This window comes from Gossypium raimondii, chromosome 7, assembly GCF_025698545.1.
Source record: "Gossypium raimondii isolate GPD5lz chromosome 7, ASM2569854v1, whole genome shotgun sequence".
NCBI classification, from domain to species: Eukaryota; Viridiplantae; Streptophyta; class Magnoliopsida; order Malvales; family Malvaceae; genus Gossypium; species Gossypium raimondii.
The window spans coordinates 5,286,191-5,308,637 of NC_068571.1; the positions used below are offsets into that span (position 1 = coordinate 5,286,191).

At 32.9% G+C, this 22,447-nt stretch overlaps 2 protein-coding genes across 5 annotated transcripts; one reads left to right on the forward strand and one right to left on the reverse strand.

Moving 5' to 3' along the window:
* Positions 1-7,886: 7,886 nt before the first annotated feature.
* LOC105804375 (GTP cyclohydrolase 1) lies at positions 7,887-10,620 on the forward strand. The gene is made up of 2 exons (XM_012636970.2): positions 7,887-8,557; positions 9,018-10,620. Exons 1-2 carry the CDS (start codon positions 8,356-8,358, stop codon positions 10,214-10,216), a joined length of 1,401 nt encoding a protein of 466 aa, XP_012492424.1. The 5' UTR covers positions 7,887-8,355; the 3' UTR covers positions 10,217-10,620.
* A 583-nt stretch (positions 10,621-11,203) lies between these two features.
* Positions 11,204-19,772, reverse strand: LOC105804382 (serine/threonine-protein kinase MHK). Of its 4 annotated transcripts, none has more exons than XM_052633091.1 (18): positions 19,569-19,771; positions 17,876-18,011; positions 17,721-17,799; positions 16,793-16,861; positions 16,571-16,660; positions 15,706-15,844; positions 15,502-15,604; positions 15,283-15,335; positions 15,063-15,129; positions 13,862-13,970; positions 13,700-13,765; positions 13,546-13,614; positions 13,411-13,474; positions 13,194-13,298; positions 12,605-12,639; positions 12,447-12,492; positions 11,972-12,047; positions 11,204-11,545 (listed from the first exon to the last, which is right to left on the reverse strand). In XM_052633091.1, the coding sequence occupies exons 2-18, from the start codon at positions 17,881-17,883 to the stop codon at positions 11,410-11,412; spliced, it is 1,314 nt and encodes a 437-aa protein (XP_052489051.1). In that variant the 5' UTR covers positions 17,884-18,011; positions 19,569-19,771; the 3' UTR covers positions 11,204-11,409. The 4 variants fall into 4 exon arrangements, with proteins under 4 accessions (XP_052489051.1, XP_012492435.1, XP_012492468.1 ...); XM_012636981.2 differs by having other exon boundaries at positions 17,876-18,161; XM_012637014.2 differs by lacking the exon at positions 16,571-16,660 and having other exon boundaries at positions 17,876-18,161; positions 19,569-19,772.
* Between the last annotated feature and the right edge of the window lie 2,675 nt (positions 19,773-22,447).

Consider the following 22,447-nt stretch of genomic DNA (forward strand, 5'->3'; position numbering starts at 1 on the left):
TGCGAACATGACATTTTATTAGGTCAAAATTACACAAATAAATTTAAATTAGTTCCACCTAGATTTAAAAAAATAAGCACATTTCGGAAAAGGGTTTCTTATTTCCCCAAGAAATATGTTTTCTTTTTTAAATTTAGAAAAGCAGAAAATTGACTAAAATTGCAAAAGAAAACATAGTATAGGGACCTTATTTAAAATTTGACCACAAATGATGTGGACTTTGCTCATATTATATTAAAACCATTTAACCCATGAACCAACTCAACCCCAAAAACACTACTGGAAACCCACTAAGAAAATCCTGAAATCCCAATCAGATGATCTTGGTCAGTGGGTTTAGATATGTTTTGTGTGGGTTTCCGCAGTGGATTTAGTTTTTTAGGTTTGGGTTGGTTCTTGGGTTAAGTAGATTTTACACACCAAATTTTCTTCTTCTCTTTTTATATCATGGCACTTAATTAAGCCATGTCATATTTTACAAATGGTTAAATTTTATTTTAGGTTCATGTACTTTTTATGTGTTTAAAATTTAGTCTCTATTTTTATTTTTAAGAATTTAATCCCTTAACTATTTGAATTTAAAATACAAATCCTATTATTAATATTATTAAATTTTTCTATTAATTTCGGGCCCATTACTACATCATTTCTTTTATTATATGACTACAAAATGAGTATTTTATTATTTCAAAATATCACATCAATAAATTTAACGGTGCTAATAATTAACTATAAAATTTTGAATCAAAATAAAAATAAAATAATTAAATTCCAAATATACGACAAGTACATGAACTTGAAGCATATTTTATTGATTTTAACATGCGAGCACGTTAACTGTTCTTTTTTTCACACAGTTTGAACTTTTTTTACATTTGTTTTCTTCATATCTAACACACAAAGATGTTTTTAAAAAATGCTTCAAATGTTGGAGTTGGTTCGTGGGAAAACCTCCCACATTCCCATGTTTTATAGGGTCACTCCCACGTGACCACATTTTGTTGCCCACTATTTTCACAGTTTCTGTTTGTGTGATAGCGGGGTTGGTGGTTTTGATGGGGAACCACTGGTATAAATACCCCCAAGCATAAGATCTCTAAGTATCAAAAAGTAAAATTTGAAAACAATTTCATCTAGTGAGGTTTTTCGAGTGTTTAGAAGATTTTGGTGTTTTTTGATTTTCGTGTTTCCATATAGCTAAGTTTAACATCCTCGTTGGTTGTTTGACGCGCTCGATCAGTGGTGTTACAGCGTTAGGGTTTTGACATTTGATTCAGGCGATGACCAGAGATATTTATGTTCGATCTTTTCTACTGTACATTAACGTTTAAACAGTTATTTTCACTTACATCAAATATAAAATAAAAGGACGAAAATGCATTTCTCCTTATTATAAAGGGACCTCCGATGTATTTTACCATTTATTCATCAAGAAAACTTTTGTTGTGGGTGTAGTCAATTTGACACCAACCCATTGGAGTTGGTGTGGTGCTTATATGGGACTTGGTGGCAACTGGCCAACAACAATCTAAATTGACATGGAATTTATAAGATTCATTGATCTCTAACACCCTACTTTGACTTTAAATCATAACGAAAAATCTTGGCCCAGAGTCAAATACGATCTACTTAAATTGCCTACCAAACTAATTAGATTTAAAAATAATAACAGTAGTTGTTGAGAAAACTACATTCGGTATAGCTTTACCTGTACTATTAATAAAATCTTTGACTGAATTAATATCACAGATTAATTGAGTTGTACTCGATTAGGAAATAACTATTATATCATTTTACTAAATGACAACTACTGTTATTATTTTCAAACATTATATTTCATTATTTATTGTATTTTATTTTTAAATACACGTTTATATTCTAAATACGTAAGTGTTCATTGATTAAACACACATCTATCGTTTTATTTATTTTTATTATTTTCCAATAGAAGTTTTTGTAGTAGGATTGTAGGTCGGGCTAGGTTCAGACCGGGCCTTAACAGAATTTTAAGCTTGAGCGTGACTTGAAAAATGGGCCTAAATTTTTTTCCAATCCCAGTCCGGTCCAGCTCGCCCATATTAAATTTTTTATATAATTTTTAAAAATATATATAATACATCAAAAACACTAACGTATGTGCAAGTTAACAAGTAAATGTTTTTAAAATAGTGGCAAAATTAACAATAAAATAAGAGTTATATAATATCAAAAAAATAACAAAATAGTAGCAATATAATAGTGAAATGACAGCAAAACAATGAGAAAACAGTAAGAAAACAATAACTTTTTTTTTACAATTTTGAGACCGACTAAAAAAGTTTTACTCGAGGCCTAACCTTCTCATTTTTTGAATCGACCTTTAGATGAGAAAAAATTAAAAAAAAAGGAGATGAATCTCTTTGGGTTAATCCTCCTTGTAACATTGATTTATTTTGGTTTAAAGAGATCCATCTCCATCATTATTAATTTAAAGTATAGTTGTTGCTTTTAATTTTACTTCTAAGCGATTGGTGCAAAGGGTAAGCCAATACTACCACTTTGAGTGATTGAAACAGCAGCCAAAATTCTTTCTTGCTTATCATTAATTAATCAAACCTACAAATCTCCATGTGATGTGTTCTTGATTGATGTTTTTCTTAAGCTGCAATTTTATTTTATATACCAATTTTTTATAAATATTTTTGAAAACATATTTCTCAAATAAATAAAAGATGACCAATAATTCTTATGTAATATTTATTTATATATCATAAATATTATAATTTTAATTTTAATGTAATTCAAATAATGACACTTTTTTTTTTAACTTTTAAATCAAAGTCCTAGTTGTTTTATTTTAATTTCTCGTGACATTGACTTAAGAGGGAGACGAAGATGGAACCTACCCCCAAATTGATGAAAGAGAAAAGACTTGGCGACAGACAATGATTATATTAAAAGCATGACACCCAAGTTGGCCCTCACCATAAACACACCGGATCTAGGATTTTATTCTCCAACCTAAAATTTCTAAATCTCAACCATCTGTTTCTTGACGTACAAAATTTCAATTCTTCTTGAATATTTTTTATTAAATAAATTAATTTAATATTTTTTAAAAAAGCATAAACAACTTTACTATAAAAATTAAAATAAAAAATCGCATTATATAAATTTAAATATTTTTTTCTAATATGTAAAAAAGAATAATTAATATACTGTATTAAAAATTTCATAAATATCATTATAATTTTAAAAATTAAATTAAAAAAAATAACTTGGCCTGAGTCTTATTTCTCAATACTAGGTATCCTAAATTGCACCATTCACTTTTTCATAAGATCGAACTTATCAATAATAGAATCTGTAAAAAAATCCTCGTTCAGGATTTTGGGATTGAGAAGACCTAATAACTCGTTCAAGAGCTTGGGAAGACTCGATACAATGTTCAGGAGCTTCAGATTGAGAAAACCTGATATCTCGTTCAAGAGCTTGGGAATGTTCGATATTTGATTTTTCTCCACTAATAACAGAAGGTTGAGAAATCGATTGATCATTATTGTTTTCTGACACCCTTTTCTTGAAAAAAGATTCGATATTTTTGTTTATCATAATTTAATAAAAAAACTTGAAGACTGTAATAATATATTAAATAATATATTAGGAAAAAAAGGAAAAAAACAAACAAATAAATAATATAATTTATGCAAAAATATTTACCGAGAGGTCTTTTGCGTAAGGAGTTAAGAGGAAGATAATTTGTATTTTTTTATTCTGTACTTTCAGTCTCGGCATCAAACTCGTTTCTTTATCTCTTAGCAGTGTCAACAACTTATTAGAAGAAGATAATTCATTAGCAATATATACAAATCAAAATAGAAGAAAGTTACTAACCTAACATGTATGGGTATCGACCAAATCAATTAATTCTGAAATTTGGCTGTAAAATCTATATTGGGCTTCTAAGTTTAGTCTTTCAAAGCATATCATTCATTAATGTTTGGTTATTATTACTATTAAAGTTTATAATTAAAAAGCAGAAAAATATTTTGTTAATATAAAGTATAATTTTATGGCTTAAGGGGTTGAATTATATGAAATACAAGTTGGCCAAAGGGATGAATGCTATACAATATGGACACCAATTTTAAGATACATGATAATTTATATATAAAATTCATAAACCTTAAAATTCCAAGGGGGCAGTCCCCCTCCCACCCGCGCCCCCTAGATCCATCCTTGGGTATAAATCTGTTTAAGTTGTAGTGGTATTCAGGTAAAGCTCTTTTAATAATGTCAATTCCAAAATTTGAACTTGGTTCGAGTATAATTAAGTTGGATTGACTTTGATTAAATCAATTTATTTTTTTTTTGAACAAAAGATTGATGAACTTCAATTAATTGGTGAAGAAAAAATCATCAATAAACCAAAACTTGAAACCAAAAATGACAAAACACAGATATGAGAAATTGCAGCTTCCTTATCCTTCTCCTTCACTCTAATCTGTTCATCAGTTGAGGACTCATCTTAAACTCTCTTCCTCATTTCTTCTAATCTTGCGATAATTTTGAAGCTAAAAGATTATCTCTGTAGGTCTGAACTCATCGGAGACCTCTGACACAGTAAGTCCTCTACGTAGACCTGTCCATGGGCCGGGCCCGGAAAAAATTTTCGGCCCGACTCTTTGGCCCGGGCCCTGCCTGGCCCGAATATGGGCCTGAAATTTTGCCCAGGCCCGGCTCGGCCTGATTTTTAATAAACACAAAAAAATATTTTAAAAATAAAAAATAAAAATATTTTTAAAGTATTTTAAAATTAAAAAATAAAAATAAAAAAATATATTTATTATATTCTGGCCAGGCCGGGCCCGGGCCAAAAAAGTTGAGCTCGAGCCCAGCCCATTTTTTAAACGGGCCTCATTTTTTTGCCCAAGCCCATATTTCGGGCCTATATTTTTACCCGAACCCTCCCATATTTCGGGCGGGCCGTCGGGCCAGGCCAGGCTGCCCGGCCCATGGACAGCTCTACCTCTACGCAATGTATATATTTAAAATTAAGTTTAAGCTCATTTGATGACTAATTTTTTTAGAATAAAATAGTAATTTAATAAATAAAAAATTCAATTCAATTAACAAATTATTTTTTTTAACATTAATATTAGGGGTGAGTATTTGATCGAGTCGAGTCAAATTAAGTTAAAAAATTTCGAGTTAGTCGAGTTGATGAATCTTATTTTAGCAACCGAACTTAATTTGAATTTTTTTTGAATCGAGTAAAAAAATTTCGAGTCGAGTCGGGCGAGTTAACGAATCTTATTATTTATACTTAATGTTGCATTTAAATGGACATATTATTTAACTAGTAGACGAAGTACAAACTTTTAGATTAATTTTGAGTAAAGGAAAAATGGAAAGTGGGGCAATTCCGGAAGGAAAGTAAGACTATTTGGTAAACATTTATCAAAACAACGTAGCTTTGTATTTTAATTTGATAGTTTTGACTTTTAACTTTAGATAAAGTAAACATTTATCAAAACAACATAATTTTACCTTTTCTTATTTGGGTTTTCGAATAACTCGAATTAAATGTTAGGTTGAATTGAGTAAAATTGTTCGAGTTAAATTTAAAAATTAATAATGTCAAATTAAAATCTTGTTACAATATAACTATTTTCATGTTAGAGCACATAAATTTGAAACCATATATATTTAAAAACATTTTTAAAGCATAATAATAATAATAATAATAATAATAATAATATATTTCAAGATGATAAACTTAAATCATTAATCACTTATTTAGATTCAAAGTTTATTATTTTATAAAATTTTAAAATTTTTAAATTTCATCTTTTTTTATATATTTTAAGATTTTAAAAAATATATAGTTTTTAAAAATACAAATTTTAGAATTTTATAAATATTTTGAATTTTAAAATTATTTTCAAATTTTGAAAATTGCTTTGATTTTTTTGTAATTTTTGTTAAGAGAGAGACCGATTTGCTCATCTTCAAAATTGATAGGGACCAAAAGGGTATTTATACTAATCTGTTATTCGAGTTATAAAAATTCAATTCAATTCGACTCGAACTCGAAATTCAAAATTTCTTATTCGAGTTGACTCGAATAATTCGAATAACTCGATTCGATTAACTCGAAATTTGAAACTTTTTTTGATTTTTTCGAATCAAATTTTGCTCACCCCTAATTAATATCATTATAGGTTTTTATCATATTACTTTTTTTGATACAATGCCTAGAATTACTTATAGCCCCTCCCCAACCCTTAAATAGGAGGATAATGTGTTTTAGCGCACTCAAACTCACGTTTTCCTACACTGACAATAATACCGATATTAATCGAACTAAGATTCAATCCACTAATTAACAAATTGTTTAAACGGGATAGGTAGCTTAAACTACAAAAATTTGTTCTTTATCAAATTAAATTTTACTATTTTCTCATTTATTTTGAGGTTTGTTTAAATTGGGTTGGTGGGTTGGTGAGAGGGAGACGTCCCAATCTCTCCTACCCATTTAGGTTTGGCCCAATCATTTAAAAAAAAAAAGGGAATATAGGTAACCATCAATCTTGCCTTTTTGACCCACACTTCTCCTTTACCTTTCCCCATCTCTCTTTTTACTTCCATCAATTGGTTAAATTTAAACTCTAATTTTTAGCCTTAAAAAAACGAAAAAAATTCAACTTCATCTTCCAAATTAACTAACATTTTTATGGTATGATTAAGAAATCCTTTATGTTTAGTTAATTAATAATTAAGTTTTTTTAGAGTTTCTGCAGTGGGGAGGTAAAGGCTGGCAGGGGCCCCAACCTTCTTAAAATAAAAAACTTTCTATATGATCTCTCTAAAATTTTTAAAATTTTAAATTAGTAAAGGTAAAATTGTACTTTGGTCCCCTAAAAATATAAAAATTTGATTTAATCCTTTAATTATTATAAAGACATAGTCTATTAAAATTGTGGAATTGCATTATTTCTATCATAAGAATTACAATTTAATTTCGGTCCCTCTGAAAAATATTTTTGATTTCACTCCTGGTTTATGATTTTTTTCAATAATATTATATTTAGGATTCAAACCTAAATTCTCTTCTAGAGTGTTATGTATTTAACCATCGGTGTTGATATGAATTTTAAGGATAATTATTTAATATAGGAATTTTTATTCTACAAGTGGAATTGAGATTTTGTAATGTGCCATTATATTTTTAAAAGATTAAAAAATAAACGTGTGACAAAATCTAAAACTCATTTGTGGAATAAATGTGTACCAAATAATTATTTTAATTATTGTTACAAGGTAGATATGTAGGGATTAGGAAGAAATATTGGAAGATCTAGTATGCTACAAACTAAGTTTTAGGCCATTTATGATGGCCTTCAATTAACTAATGGGTAAAGGTTATTATTGAAACAGATTGTGCTTTAGCTATCAAAGGTGTTCATGGAGATTATAAAAGGACATTCAAATATAGATTTGATTTTGCGTATCCAAGAACTGCACATGCACGAGTGAAGAGTGCTCATAAAACAAGTACCTAGAAAGGTGAACTCTGTTGTTGATAATTTAGCTACCTCCTTCGATTGATGATCAGATACGGAGTGATAGATATTTTCGGTTATCCAACATTGATGCTACTGTTAGCTCATAATTGATGTTGTTTATATCTTGTTAAAAAATTATTTTAATTTTAATTGATAAATTTATTAATAATTTAAAAGAAAAATTGTTCAACCTAAATGATATTCTCCAAAACATGTGGATGTTTGAAATTTTAGAAGTATAAATAATGATGATAATAATTTTTTAAGGTGCTCCACAGTCACAACCAAAACTTCTCTTTTCTCAATCGCTTGATTCAAGCGGGCCACCGCCATCGCCATGGGTGTCTTTGTGTGAAGTTGGCTCTTTATTGATGATAACAAAAGCTTGGATTTCGGTTCTCAATTAAAATTCTTCTTTTTTTCCCCACATAAATGTATTGGTTTTACATTTTTTTTATTTAAATATTTTTTTCGATGAAAATTTTTAATATTTTATAATATATATGTGTATGTATATATATAAAACATAGGAGTAGGAGAAGATCCACACATTTCAAGGACCAACGGCAACCCTACGTATCCATTCTATTCGCTTCGCCCTCTCCTCCTCTGCCTCTTATCTCCTTCTGTCTTTATCCATATCTTTCTCTTTTACGTTTTCTGCATCTGGGTTTCCAATTAACATTCCGAATCTGTGGTGGATTTTTTTCTTTTTTTGGTCGAATCAAGGTTTGGGTATTTTTCATTGCTTTTTTTTTTTTTAATTTCTTTAATTCCCATTGTCGTTTTTTGTTGTGTGGTTTTGTCAATGGGCTCTTTGGATGAGGGCCATTTATGTGTTGAGATTGAGAATGGAATGAAGCTGGATGTAAGTGAGAAAGAGCCTGAAACTATAGCTATTGAGGATGCTGTGAAAGTTCTATTGCAGGGTTTGGGTGAGGATGTTAACAGAGATGGCCTTAAGAAAACTCCCCTTCGTGTTGCCAAGGCACTTCGAGAAGGAACAAGAGGTGCTTTTTTGTTTTATCCCAAATTCTAGTTTAATACTATTATAATTAGAGTAAAATTTCTGAGATCTGTATTTTTTACTTTGCTTATAATATGCAGACTTGGTTCAAGAAGGTTCTTAATTACCTAATTTTTGCTCAAAGATTTTGTTTTTAGCTCTTCCTTTTATATTTTGCAATCAATAAGCACAGGGTTCGTTTAGTTCAGTTCCAAGGTCTTACATGCAAATGGCTTTCATTTATTAGTTCACTGTTCTTTGCTAAATGGGACTTACCACTTAGGAAAAAGCCAAAAATAAAAGCTGAAGGCTTTTGAAGTATTAATTTTTTTTGGCTTTGTTGATTTAGTATGTTTTGGGCTCCATTGAATATAAGATTGTGTTTGCTCATTACATGCATATGTGATTATATATGTTGTTGCAGTCTCATATTTTGATCCAAGGCTTTCCTATTGCCTTCTTAGGTTACAAGCAAAAAGTAAAGGATATTGTTCAGGGAGCTTTATTCCCTGAAGTGGGTTTACATGATGGAATTGGTCATGCTGGAGGAGTAGGTGGGCTTGTGATTGTTAGGGATCTTGATCTGTTCTCATATTGTGAGTCATGCTTGCTCCCGTTTCAGCTTAAGTGTCATGTAGGTTATGTGCCATCCGGTCAGCGGGTTGTGGGATTAAGCAAACTGTCTAGAGTAGCTGATGTTTTTGCAAAACGACTGCAAGCCCCGCAGCGTTTAGCAGATGAAATATGTTCAGCTCTGCACCATGGAATCAAGCCAGCAGGGGTTGCTGTGATACTTGAGTGTTTGCATATTCATTTCCCGAATGTGGAGTCAGTCCTCCTTGACTCAAAGCATCAAGGATGGGTAAAAGTCCTGGTGTCTTCGTGTTCGGGGGTTTTTGGAAATGAAAATGCTGACACTTGGAGTGATTTTCTTGGTCTTTTGAAATTCAGAGGTGTGACTGTGGATAGAACTCTAACCAGGGACTCCGTTAATCAAAGTTGGTGCCCTTCAAATTCTTCATCTATGGCTAAGATTTCATCCGAGCTTGTAGCGGCCAACCCTGAAATGGTTGCTGCAGTAGCATCAATACTCAGATCTTTGGGTGAAGATCCATTAAGGAAAGAGCTTGTGGAAACTCCTAGCCATTTTGTGAGGTGGTTGATAAACTTTGAAAATACGAAGTTGGAGATGAAGCTGAATGGCTTTGCTTGTGGCATATCCGATCTTCTCAAACCTAATGGGGAAATCAGCTCCCGCAACAACGAACAGATGCATTCAGAGTTGAACCTCTCATTCTGGTCACAATGTGAGCATCACCTGCTTCCCTTTTATGGTGTGGTCCATATTGGATACTTCTGCCCTAAAGGAATCAATCACCTTGGGAAGTCCCTTTTGCAGTCAATAGTACATTTTTACGGTTTCAAGCTCCAAGTGCAAGAAAGGCTGACCAGGCAAATAGCTGAAACAGTTTCATCGATCCTAGGTGGAGATGTCATGGTAGTTGTGGAGGCTAACCACACCTGTATGATTTCTAGAGGGATTGAGAAGTTTGGCAGTAACACAGCTACCATTGCAGTGCTAGGACGATTTTCAACCGATCCGGCTGCTAGGGCTATGTTTTTACGGAGCATTCCAGACGATACTACATCTCGAATATTATAGTTACTCTTTTCCAGATCTAGATCCGGTTATTCTTTACCTCAGTTAATGCTTTCACCCAGTATGCAGCAGTGCAGAAAAATGGTATAATTTATACTGTATACGCCCATGGATTACAAAAAAATGCAGCTTGGGGCCTGGTTATGTTCCAACTCCAGTTTGGCTATTTAAGGCAAGGAGTTCCATTTAGTCTCAGAAGAGGCACCCTATTTACAATTTTTTCTCTCTCTTTAATATAAATCCCTTTGTGGGAATTCCAGGGGTAAGTCCTCAATTCCACCATTACATTTCTGGGCATACTTTTGTTTTTCTAATTAAAGATCTCAATGTACTGAGGAAGTTACTGAAATTTTTAAACACCATTTAGAAATTGGAAAATAAAAATATATTCACGTTTAATGGTTTAATTTTTTTTTTTTTTGCACTTTCATTTCTTATATTTATTTGCTGTAATGGTGAGAAACTAAATAGTTTGGACCCATTATCTACTTTTAATATTCTGGCGATGTAATGCTTGGTTGACCTTTCAGGAAATTATTATTTTGGCTTGGCCGAAACTGCCAGGGGTGTGCGCAAAAGCATGCTTCAGTGATGTTACTAGGTAACCGAAATCTGGTTAATTGTAAAAAGATGTTAAGAATAACAAATTTTCATTATATGAATATCTATTTACTTTTTATAATTTTACATTTTTTAAAAAAATTAAATAGTTTAAACAATATTCTAAAAATAGATAAGTGATTTAAGTTGAAAGATTTAAATTTGTTTAAACAGATTAGATAATCTAGTATTTTATAATTAAGTTATATAGAAGGTTTTATAATTAATATTTGAATGGTTGGAAGTCAGTGCTTAGACTCCAAAATTAGAATTTTGTCTGATTTTTTAGGTGAATGAAAAAACAATTTTGCTTACTACTATCATCACATAATCAATGGCTAAAGCATACCAATAAAGTCAAACCTAGCAACACAAAATGAAACTCGCCTCTAGCTGAGAAAAGTTGTTCTTTTGATTTGAGTACACCTATATTTTGACTGTAAAAAGAGTAATTAATTTCCTATACTTGAGTACTAAAATCTGAAAAAACTTGCACCCCATCCCAAGGAACCGACTTTGAGTGACGGATAACACAAATAGTAGAAGCAGCTATTTTACCAATTACATTACATCCCCAGCCATTTTACCAATTCAATTCAGTCCAAGGTAAAATGTGCTTGCTGAAAGGGGGTTGGCACTGCTAACCATTGACGTTCTAAAAGGTTAGGCTGCAATGATGTGATTACAAACCCAGCAGATTGTGGAACTCCAATTGGTGCATGCTGGATCGAACTGCCATTCAAAATATCGAATGTCAAGACATAGAAAGATCAAGCGATGATGATCTCGCACAAAAAAAAAAAAATGCTAAGAATGGCAGATGCAGATTTCATAAGTGAATGGATGACGGTAATAATTCAATAGATCAAAGGGGTTTCTTTATTAGAGAGAATTACTGTGGAAAACCTGCTTCAAATGAAAAAGGTTAGTTTGTAACACCAAAACTACATGGGCCTGGATGATTTTCCAGTTAAAGGTACCAATAGACCTACTGCTAACGCTAGTATACACCATCAATCTTAACATGAATGGGGCAAAGAATATGGGGAATGAGCAAAAAGCAGTCAGAAGAGCAAATTAAGAACACCAGGAAAACTTCATGTTGAATAGATAGCATGAAGCCCTAGCCTGGGAAAAGTAATAAATGAATTGACTCACTTGAATGAGAGAGACAATGAAGATCCAGCTGGCGTGTGAATTCCATTTTGATCAGGAGTCAGCAATGACCAAAACACTAAGAACAAAAAGAACCCGTAGTCCGTTAGTGGCGAACACTAAGGTTTAAACTCTTAAAGAAGAACAAAAAACAAATAAAACAACCAGTGGGAACTGTGTTGCTTGTACAAAGTTAAGCAAGCTGGTAGCTTTAACTCATATAAAGCATGGGATCCAGATCATCATTCATGACAAAGATCACATAAATTTCCTAATGTGTGGCTAGAATTGTCAAGTCCCCCTTTCTTTATGCTTTGTTCGGTATGAAGGTTTTGATAATAAAATGTTTAAGATTCATAACCACTTCCCTACTTTACAGCTTCATGATTAAATTAACAAAATTTCCGTTCTCACTCTTTTCCATTCGTCATACCAAGCAAAGCCTTGGTCCTTAGCTACTGAGGATCATATGAATTACCTGATTGCTCTGGATGATCGTTCAGTCTAGGACAAAACAGTATATCCTACATCATGAAGTTTAGCAGTAAGCCATTACAAATCTGATTCACATCAAAGATAAATATATATATATATAGCAAAGAGCAAATTTGTCTGTGTTTACACTGCACAACTTACCTCCTCCATACTTTGAGAGACAGTATGAACCATTTCTGCAAGAAAATAAAATACAAGTCATTCTTTCTTTTAACCAAAAAAAAGAAAAAAAGAAGTAAAAGTAAATCCCTTGGCATAAATCTGGCAGAATAGAATTCAAAGAAAAATGATACAAAAGACATGCTCCAAATTGAAGTTTATCCATAAGAATCAAATGACATTCATGAACAGTGATGTCATTCAAAGATGCTTAAAGCAGATACCCCATTCTGGATTAGTGCTAACATAGTTTTAAAATATAACACAGAAAAGCATATTCAGTTGGTCGAGAGGAAAATTACATAGCTTCTAAAATATCCTTCGCTAAGTGACAAAACACCAGACAAATGTTTCTAGTTCATCTAATTCCATGTGTCCATGAATGTCTAAACCTCTGCCTCGTGAGGTAGACACCTAATCCTAAGTTCTAAGACACCACTCCACTATTCCTCCACAATCACCAGATGAGGATAAAAAAGGATGTCTGCCCATGCCACATGTATTTATTAGTTCTTTATACAAACGACAACAGTCCACTGAACTATAAACATGGGAGTTACAACCATATTACCTAAGTTTGAAGCACTTGGTTTCACAGCAAGTGTCAAACCCAGAAAACAATCATCAGGTTCAGTGCCGAAATCCCATAGATTCAACTCAAGATTTGGTTTCGTCCCTTCACAATGTACAACAAAATATTAATAGGTTGAACCAGGAAAAAAAGAAGTGAATAAAAAGCGTTATCAAACAGTCTAACATGGGAACTAGTATTGAACTTCAAAACTTACCCATGTTGTTTAGCCTCAGCTCAAGTGGATCACACAGTAGCGGATGAGGAACATGCACATCCACCTGTCAGGACCTTTTAGTAAAATTGATCTAATACAAGTAGAAACATTAAATCTCCAGAACACATATATTACATTAAAAAAAGGATGCTGCAATGCCTGTTCTGCCGTTGGCCTCCTTAATGGGTCCCATGAGCAAAGTTGCTACAAGCAGTCAAAGCAGGGGGTGTAAGATATTGTAGTACAGTAAATATCACTTTGCTAAATGCTAGTCAACCGCACTACACACCGAGATTAAATCAACAGCCTCTGAGCTGGCATTGGGCATGATATCTGATAGGTTGGTAGGTGATATCTGCCCAAAAGTAATGGCAGCAAACTTTTTAAAAAAAGGAGGTCAAACTATAGCAGATAATTGATAACTAATAAATATTTATTAAAAAAATCTTACCTCAGAATAGCTGATATTGATTAGACGAGAGATATTTGTTGCTTCAGGGAAAGAAGTCCAATCTGGTGCACCCAGAACACAGCATATCTTGTATAGTTGATCAATTTCACTGCCAGGATGTGAAAGAAATAACGTAAGAAAAAATCCTTAAAAGTTCTGATATATCTTTCTTTTCTTCAGCGGTAGAAGTTAAAAAACAAAACTAATGTATTCTGAACAATTAGCAAGCAAAAGTACACTCATTCTTTCTTCAGTGGTAAAAGTCAGAAAACAAAACTTATGCATTCAGAATTAACAAACAAGAACAAAAGATAGTGAACAAACACGCTAAGAAACTTGCATGGTAAGTAAAGCAATTTTCTTAGGATCACGGCACTGCCAAGATAAGTACATAGAAAGATAACAAATATACCTTCTTCAATATATATATAGTTATGCATCCCCACATTGAATGCATGGCTGAACATTCATGTACATACACATAGTAGCATAGTGAGCATCCTATGACCACAGCACTGGCAAGACTATTAAACAGAAAGGTAAGAAATTTACCTTTCTCAGTATCTATAGTTGTAAATCCCCACCCATGCATGCATGCACACACGCTTTCATGTACATACCCATAACAGTATTTGAAAATGATAAAAGAGGCATGGACTGAGGACGATATAAGAAAATTTATGCACCATAATGCTCATAAGCAGAAAAGCCCAAAAATAAATACGCATATGTAGGTTGGATCAATTTGGTTCAGGTTAAAACTATCTGAAGACCACATGGAAATGCAGAACAGAAACATCAGAACAAATTTTCCTTGGCATACGTTATTAGGTTATTGTATAATTTCAATCCATGAAATTATCGACATTAGCAATCATAACTAAAGATCAAGCAGAATCACCAGAGTCAAGGGTCACATCATACCAACAATATATTATAGGAAAATTTATAAAGACCAAAACTTCAGGAATATAACGCAGCTTATCTCTCTCTCTCTCTCTCTCTATATATATATATATAAAGGAATGTATCAAAGTTAGTCCATGGTATAGGCAACATATGTTAAGACACAAAAATCTTTGCCTCACTTGTGCTCATTTATGCCTGAGAAAATATATACTTGTAAGAACAAAAGGATTGTCTTAATTTATACCATCTTCCACCAAAACTAAAAAGAGGAGAACTTAGAATAATAAATCACCTTTCACCAGGGAAAATAGGAGACAATGTGAAAAGCTCTGCTAATATTGCACCAACAGCCCACATATCTGTAAGTGTTACCATTATCAGTCATCATTCAAGCTAAAGAAAGCATTATAAAACCTCAACCTATTACATTAATGGAAACAAAGCAAAACTCAATGAAAATAAAAATGTGCATATGCAAATGTACACACACTCAGAGACTTAAATCCATATACCAATTGCAGGAGTGTAATAGGAAGACTGCAACAAGACTTCGGGAGCACGGTACCTAACACAATTAACCCAAAAATCATTAGATGAGAAAACTAACCCTGTATAAACAGGATAGAGTTATGAAGAAATCAGTGAGACTGCGCCCACATTGCCACATTGCCTGAACATGAACAAACACAAACTCAAATTTAATGAGAAATTACAACTGCACAATCACTCACCACCTAGTGGAAACATATTCTGTGTAAGGAGGCATTGACAATACTTCTCTCGCCAGTCCAAAATCAGCAATTTTGAGAAAATCCTTGGTGACCAGCAAGTTTTCTTTAAAAACAAACAAACAAACAGATAGGTTACCATATAGATATCCACCATCAATTGCAAAAAGGACTTAAAGAATGCTCCGAAAAGAAAGGAACATTTACCAGGTTTCAGATCTCGATGAAAATATCCATTCCCATGCATGTGGACAAGTCCTTGCAGCATCTGAGACATGAAGCTGCGTATCTCCCCTTCAGAAAAAGGTCTTTGTTGCTCTTTCATGATTTGGTACAGATTATGCTCCTAGAAAGAAGTTAAATTAAGCTCTCATAAAAAGAACCCAAAGGTGTTTCCTACAACTTCATGCCTGATTCCAGCAATCGTAAGTCACACTACTGATTACTTCAAATGAAAGATCAAAATAACAGTTTATAATGAACAATACAGAAGTAAACAATTAATGTAGCATTATGTTTAAATGAAAGAAGCACAATCGACATTGAGATTAGCGGGCAAACACAGTCACTTGAAACCTTTATTTTCAAAAGAAATCATGATGTTTGGTTGAAAAGAGATAACTAAATTAGAGGTTTTGTGTTTGTTTGGGAGAGAGGGGTGAAGCAAGTACCTGCACAAGTCTTGCACTAAAATCAATTCTAGAATGCTTCAAAAATCAACAATAGTAGTTTTGGTTAAACAAAGGCCAGCCTTCCAAATTTTGAACAAGCTTAAACATTGAAAATTTTAAATTCAACAAACAGATTCCCCTAGAAGCATAGCCTCTGGCTAGGAAATGGTTACAAACTAGCACTTGTAACTAAGGCATGAACTAGACCTCTCCAAAGTTCCTAGCCCCTGTCTCTAATCATAGTAACATTCCCAGCTTTGTATTTTCCAAAAACAATTAAATAAAGGAACATAACACTTTAATATCAGAGATAAAAAGTACACCATTTAAGCAGAAGAAAAAAATTTCACAAACTCATGCTTCCACTGAATAATAATGTGAACTTGGAAAAGCATCCTTACCATGTACTCGAAAATGAAGAATAGTTCATTGTTTTCCCTGACAACCTCCTTTAACTTTACAATATTAGGGTGATTTAGCTTACAAAGGGCCTGTGGAGAATAAATTATTGATACCATCAAGAAAAAGCATGTATCCATAAATGGTGGAGAATAAATGGAACATGCTCTCTTGATGAAGGCTTGGGTGAAAAGCAAAACATTCAAGGAAATATCACAGCATACCTTGACTTCTCTTAGATTCATACACTCTTCCCAAAAGTAGAACTTCCTTTTCATTTTCTTAACAGCAACCTAGATTGGAACATTTACAAAAGCAATGAGGCAGAGCTCAAGTAAGTTCTACATTTTGTAAATTCACTATTATCTTGGTAAAACTTAAAAAGGAATACAGACAAGAATAAAAGACAACCACCCACAATAGACTGAGTTCATTTTTCTAATCCAAGGTTTTCCTAAAGATTATAGCCAAAGTTGATGAACGTTCATTGAGATGACATTATAAAAAAGAACCAAATGCATCAAACTTTTTAAAAGAGTAAACCAACCAATATTCTTCTATTGAACTCCTAGGTTTTCCTAATCCTGTTTCTATATACATATGTATATGCTCGAAGCTTCTACATAAAGGACTTCTCTTATATGTATATATGCTATAATATCTCACGTCATGCATATATCCAGCCAACCCATCTTTCTATTCCTTTAAAATATAAGTTCCAAGAACAGTGTTCCATCTCATACATTACATCCCCATTAGAATTCAGAGCTTTAGAACCTCGTTTTAACTGAGGTAGAGAGACAGGAGGCATATGCAGCCTGGTAGGTAGAGAGACAGGGATCATCAACTGAGGTTCAGATATCCTAAGATAAATGAGAAGTCAGATATAAATTTTAAGTTAAACCCCAAAAACTAGTTGCTGGTAGATGAACAATTGACCAAGTAACCAATACAGACTTCACTTAATGATTCAAAATCACAAAGTGATTTCAAAATTGATCCTATATTCATTATTCTCTATCTGCAATGTATTCAACCATATGTGAGGTATAAAATGGGCACAAGAACATATCTTATTGACAAATAAAAATAAACAAGGTGGTTATTCAAACTGAAAGATAAAAAGCAACTAGGGGAGAAAGAGCTCCTTACAATCTCAAATGTCTCTATATTGAAGGCTTTGAACACGCTACCACAGGTACCATCTCCAAGCTCTTCTAAAATTTTATACCTAAGTGAAAAAAACACGAGAAAAAATGAGAACTTGACAAATTTACAGATATTAAGAGCAGTGGGAAGAAACTAACCTTTCCATTATTGCAGTTGTAGCAGATAATAATCAACAATTTGTCAATGTACTTCTAACAACCTCCAAATAGAGATGTCGACTGTATCGACATAGGCATGATCACTAGCTTGCATACACGGTTTACTGCTGATAAACTGTAGCATGAAACGTATGATGTTGTCAGGAACCGACTTCTCATTATAAGAATGATTGAATATCACCCAGAAAATTATCAACATCCTCAAATGCAGCTTCTACAAGCTGCAACCAGTTCGTATCATCTAAAACCAACGAATCTATGAGACCTGCAACAAAACTCCAGTGTAAGAGTTGAACTTCATCTATCAATCCATTTCCTTACACTCAGCTTAAATGATGCCCCATAGAAGAAAACAGGGATGGGCTGGACAATCACCAAAAAACAATACAACTCAACTAAATTATTTGTCATAAATCATATTGTAAAGAAAGAGCAGTGACAAATATATTAGACTTGGGGTGGGTTTGGATGAGCGGTGCGTTTACCTGCGGTTAGTGTAAAAACAGCGGTGGCGGTGAGATTAGATACTGTAGCGAAACTGTAGCGTGAGACAAAAAGTAAGCTAAACGCAACGCACCGCACCCAATCGCCCATCCAAACCCACCATTGGTCTTTATAAGGCTTGTATGAAAAAGTATAAAACATAATTCTGTTTCTGTCCAAAGAAATTATACATGGTGCTTTAGACCTAGAAAGAAATGTGGACTGAAGGCCATGGGTAAATCTTTACATGGTCAGAAACACTGAAGCTAATATAAGACTTTAACTCGTTACCTCTTTGTACTCATTCATTAAACAATGTGTTATTTAACAAATGAACTCTCTGGATTTTCAAACAAGGAAAAGTTTGCAATAAATACATCAGCAAATTCAATCAGATTTCTCCTACATGTAAAGTCATTAATCCATTATTTTTAACAACTTAGCCTTAAAAATATAACACATTTAAAAAACAGCTTGCTGATTGAAGTCCTCGATTTACTGAAGCCGAATCAGATAAAACCAAATCAATTTAAATCCAAACTAATAAATAATTACATAAATCATAATAAAAAAAAGAGGTATGGAGGACCTTTTCCTGAAGTAAAAGAAAAATCCCTGCAATTGATTTCTTTTTTTTTCAAAAAAATAAAATAATACAAGAATGCAAACAGTTATCCATGCTTTAACGCCTAGCCAAAAAAAACATATTCAGCAATACTTTCTTTCTATTTCCTTACCGAGAACAGGGCGCGTATTTTGACCAAAATAGAAAAAAGAGAAAAGGCGCGTATTCTTTTTATTAAGAAAAATAGAATAACAAATCTACAACAATAAGATATTATAATTATACGAACGCAAGCACTCGGCCATGGCTAAATTCAACCGCATAGACACACCATAGCCGAATTCGAATCAGTCTCTATCTTTTGACCACTTCTATCATTAAAAAGAGCACCAAAATGAATAAGAAATATCAAAGAACTTTCGGCAACTTCTACCTCTCCGTTTTCTCGGAAAACAAACGGGAATTAAGACGAAAACTTCAAGTGCATTCCAATGTGAAAGAAATATACAGCTCAAAGAAAAAAAAAGCGAAACAACAATTGAACATTCACAACAAAAGTACGCAACTTTTTTCCAAAGAAAAGATAAAGACAAAAAGAAAGACACTGAGAGAGATGAAACTCACATCCGATAACCAAAGCGACGAAGCAAGAAATGGAAGCAGATCGCCAATGTCTAAACGATGTTCGCTTAAAACAAGGAAAATGGAAGAGTTTCAGAGAGAGAACCTTCAGAAAAGAAATCGAATTCGGATTACTACTAAAGAGAATTCTGCAGTGGAAGGGGAGATAGAAAATGAAAGAAAAATATTTAATAATTTAATAATTAATATTTTTTTTCAAAAAAAAGATTTTATTCTTTTAAAAAACTTTTGAAAATTGAAACAAAGAACAATGCTTGGTTGTGGAGGGGAAGGGCGGTGGTCCCAGCGGTAATATAATATTATTTTTGCCTGAATTACTATAATATCCCTCAATGACTTGGTATATTACGGAATTGTTTTTTCTGTGTTCTGACGATAATGTCCCTCATGGATGGATAGTGACGTGGACGATGAATTCAATGTGCACATAAAGTTTGCTGGGACTTAAGCGTCATTAAAGTAAAAGTATATGGGTGTTTTTGTCCGTGGGAAATTTTCAGTGCGGATTGGGCGTGTGATTTACACTGTGGACCCGGCCCATTGCTTCATTCTGGTCTAAATTCATAAAAGACTTAATATAACATTTGGTACTTAAATTTGACACTTTTTTTTAATTTGGTACCGAAACATTTTTTGTCCCAATTTGGTATTTAAATTTGATAAATTTTCTTGGTACATAAGCCTTTTTTAGATCGAATTTGGTAATTTAACTTGACATTTTCTTCTAATTTGATACTTAAACTTCTTTTAGGTTCAATTTGGTACCCAAGCTTATTAAATGATACGCAAATTACCCCAAAACACTAATGGTGTTAAAAATTCGTGTTATGCTACAAAAGCATCTTTAGTATTAGAGAAAATTCATGTTAAAAAGTTATGCATTGAACTCTACATAACGAATTAATCGAAATTAGAGAAAATTCATGTTAACAAATTATGCATTGAGTTATACTTAATGAATTAATATTGAATAAGAACACAATAGTTTTAAAACCCAAAATTAAAGAAATTCATTATTTTAAGTTAATGAAATGAAATAAATAAATTAAACTAAAAGAAATTTAAAATTTGAAATGCAAAAAGAAATATCATGTCATTGGTCGCATAATTGTATAACGTTTGACAAGTTTATGTATCAAATTAGACAAAAAAAAAGAGAGTTAAGTTCAGGTACAAATTAGACCTAAAAGTGATTAAGTACCAAATTAAGTGGTAGACAAAGCGACTGTGGTTTGCAAAGTGGCTTTCCAACTGATTGCACAACCTCCGATTGTAAAGACATAACCTGTGAGAGATCTTCTTCTATCGAGGTCTCGAACAAAATTAGCATCAACATACCCAATGACTCCATCTCTAGTTCTTCCAAACTGTAAGCAAACATCGGTAGTACCTCGTAAGTATCTTAAAACCCATTGAACTGCTTTCCAATGTTCTTTACCGGGATTCGCCATGTATCTGCTAACTGCACTAATTGCATATGATAAATCTGGACGTGAACAAACTATGGCATACATGAGAGATCCTACTGCACTAGAGTATGAAACATGTGACATGTACTCAATCTCATCATTTGATTGTGGAGACAAAACCGATGAAAGTCTGAAGTAGGCTGCTAAAGGAGTACTAACAGGCTTAGCATTCTGCATATTGAATCTGCAAAGAACTTTCTCAATGTACCCCTTCTGACTTAGGTACAATTTACTTGCTTTTCTATCTCTGAGAATCTCCATACCAAGTATCTTCTTTGCTGGTCCCAAGTCTTTCATCTCAAATTCTTCACTTAGTTGGGCTTTGACCTTTCTTATCTCTCCTTTATCTTTCGCTGCTATCAACATGTCATCAACATAAAGAAGTAGATACACAAAAGAACCATCACTGTTTTTCTTAAAATAAATACAACTGTCAAAGCTACTTCTTTTAAAATCATGAGAAGTCATAAAGGAATCAAACCTCTTATACCACTGTCTTGGTGACTATTTCAAACCGTAAAGGGACTTTTTCAGCAAGCAAACATAGTCCTTTTTTTCTGAGACTGTAAAACCCTCTGGTTGTTGCATGTAAATATCCTCCTTAAGTTTTCCATGCAAAAATGCAGTTTTTACATCTAACTGCTTAAGATCTAAATCATGCATGGCCACAATATCAAGCAAAGCTCGAATCAAACTATGCTTCACAACTGAAGAGAACACATCTGTGAAGTCCACTCCTGAAATTTGAATGTAACCCTTTGCAACAAACCTTGCTTTATATCTGGGTTCTTCAACTCTTGGAGTCCCCTCTTTCTTCTTAAACACCCATTTACAACGAACAACCTTTTTACCTTTAGGAAGTTTCACAAGATCCCATGTTTTATTTTTGTGTAGTGATTCCATCTCCTCTTGCATAACAAACATCCACTTTTCTGAGTCTTCCGCCTCAAAATAATTAGATAGCTCTTGGTTTGCATCTATATCTTTAGCCATATTTAAAGCATAAGCAACTAGATCAGCCTCAGCATACTTCTTTGGAGGTTTAATTTCTCTTCTAGTTCTATTTTTGGCGATAGAGTATTGTGGTGAAGAAGCAACTCTATTTTAAATTTTTGTACTGGCTTTAGTAGTCGACTCTGTTGTAGATTCAGATTAATCTGATGCTCCACCTGATTTTGATTTTCTTTATTGGAAGAGTCTTTAAGAGATAAGGTAGGTAGCATAGCAGTTTCATCAAAAACAACATCTCTGCTAATCACAACTTTTCTATTTTCAGGACACCATAACTTGTACCCTTTTACACCAGCTTTATAACCAAGAAAAACACATTTAATAGATCTCGGTTCCAATTTTCCATTATCAACATGAGCATACGCAGGACAACCAAAAATC

What these genes read in the sequence shown, in the direction of transcription:
- LOC105804375 (XM_012636970.2), top strand. Translation starts at nt 8,356, where the DNA reads ATGGGCTCTTTGGATGAGGGCCATTTATGTGTTGAGATTGAGAATGGA. An exon ending in ACTTCGAGAAGGAACAAGAG is followed by an intron (nt 8,558 to 9,017) that starts GTGCTTTTTTGT and finishes TTGCCTTCTTAG; the next exon opens with GTTACAAGCAAAAAGTAAAG.
- LOC105804382 (XM_052633091.1), bottom strand. An exon ending in ATATAGAGACATTTGAGATT is followed by an intron (nt 16,862 to 17,720) that starts GTAAGGAGCTCT and finishes GTTCCAATCTAG; the next exon opens with GTTGCTGTTAAGAAAATGAA. An exon ending in CCTATTTTCCCTGGTGAAAG is followed by an intron (nt 13,971 to 15,062) that starts GTGATTTATTAT and finishes ACATCCTGGCAG; the next exon opens with TGAAATTGATCAACTATACA.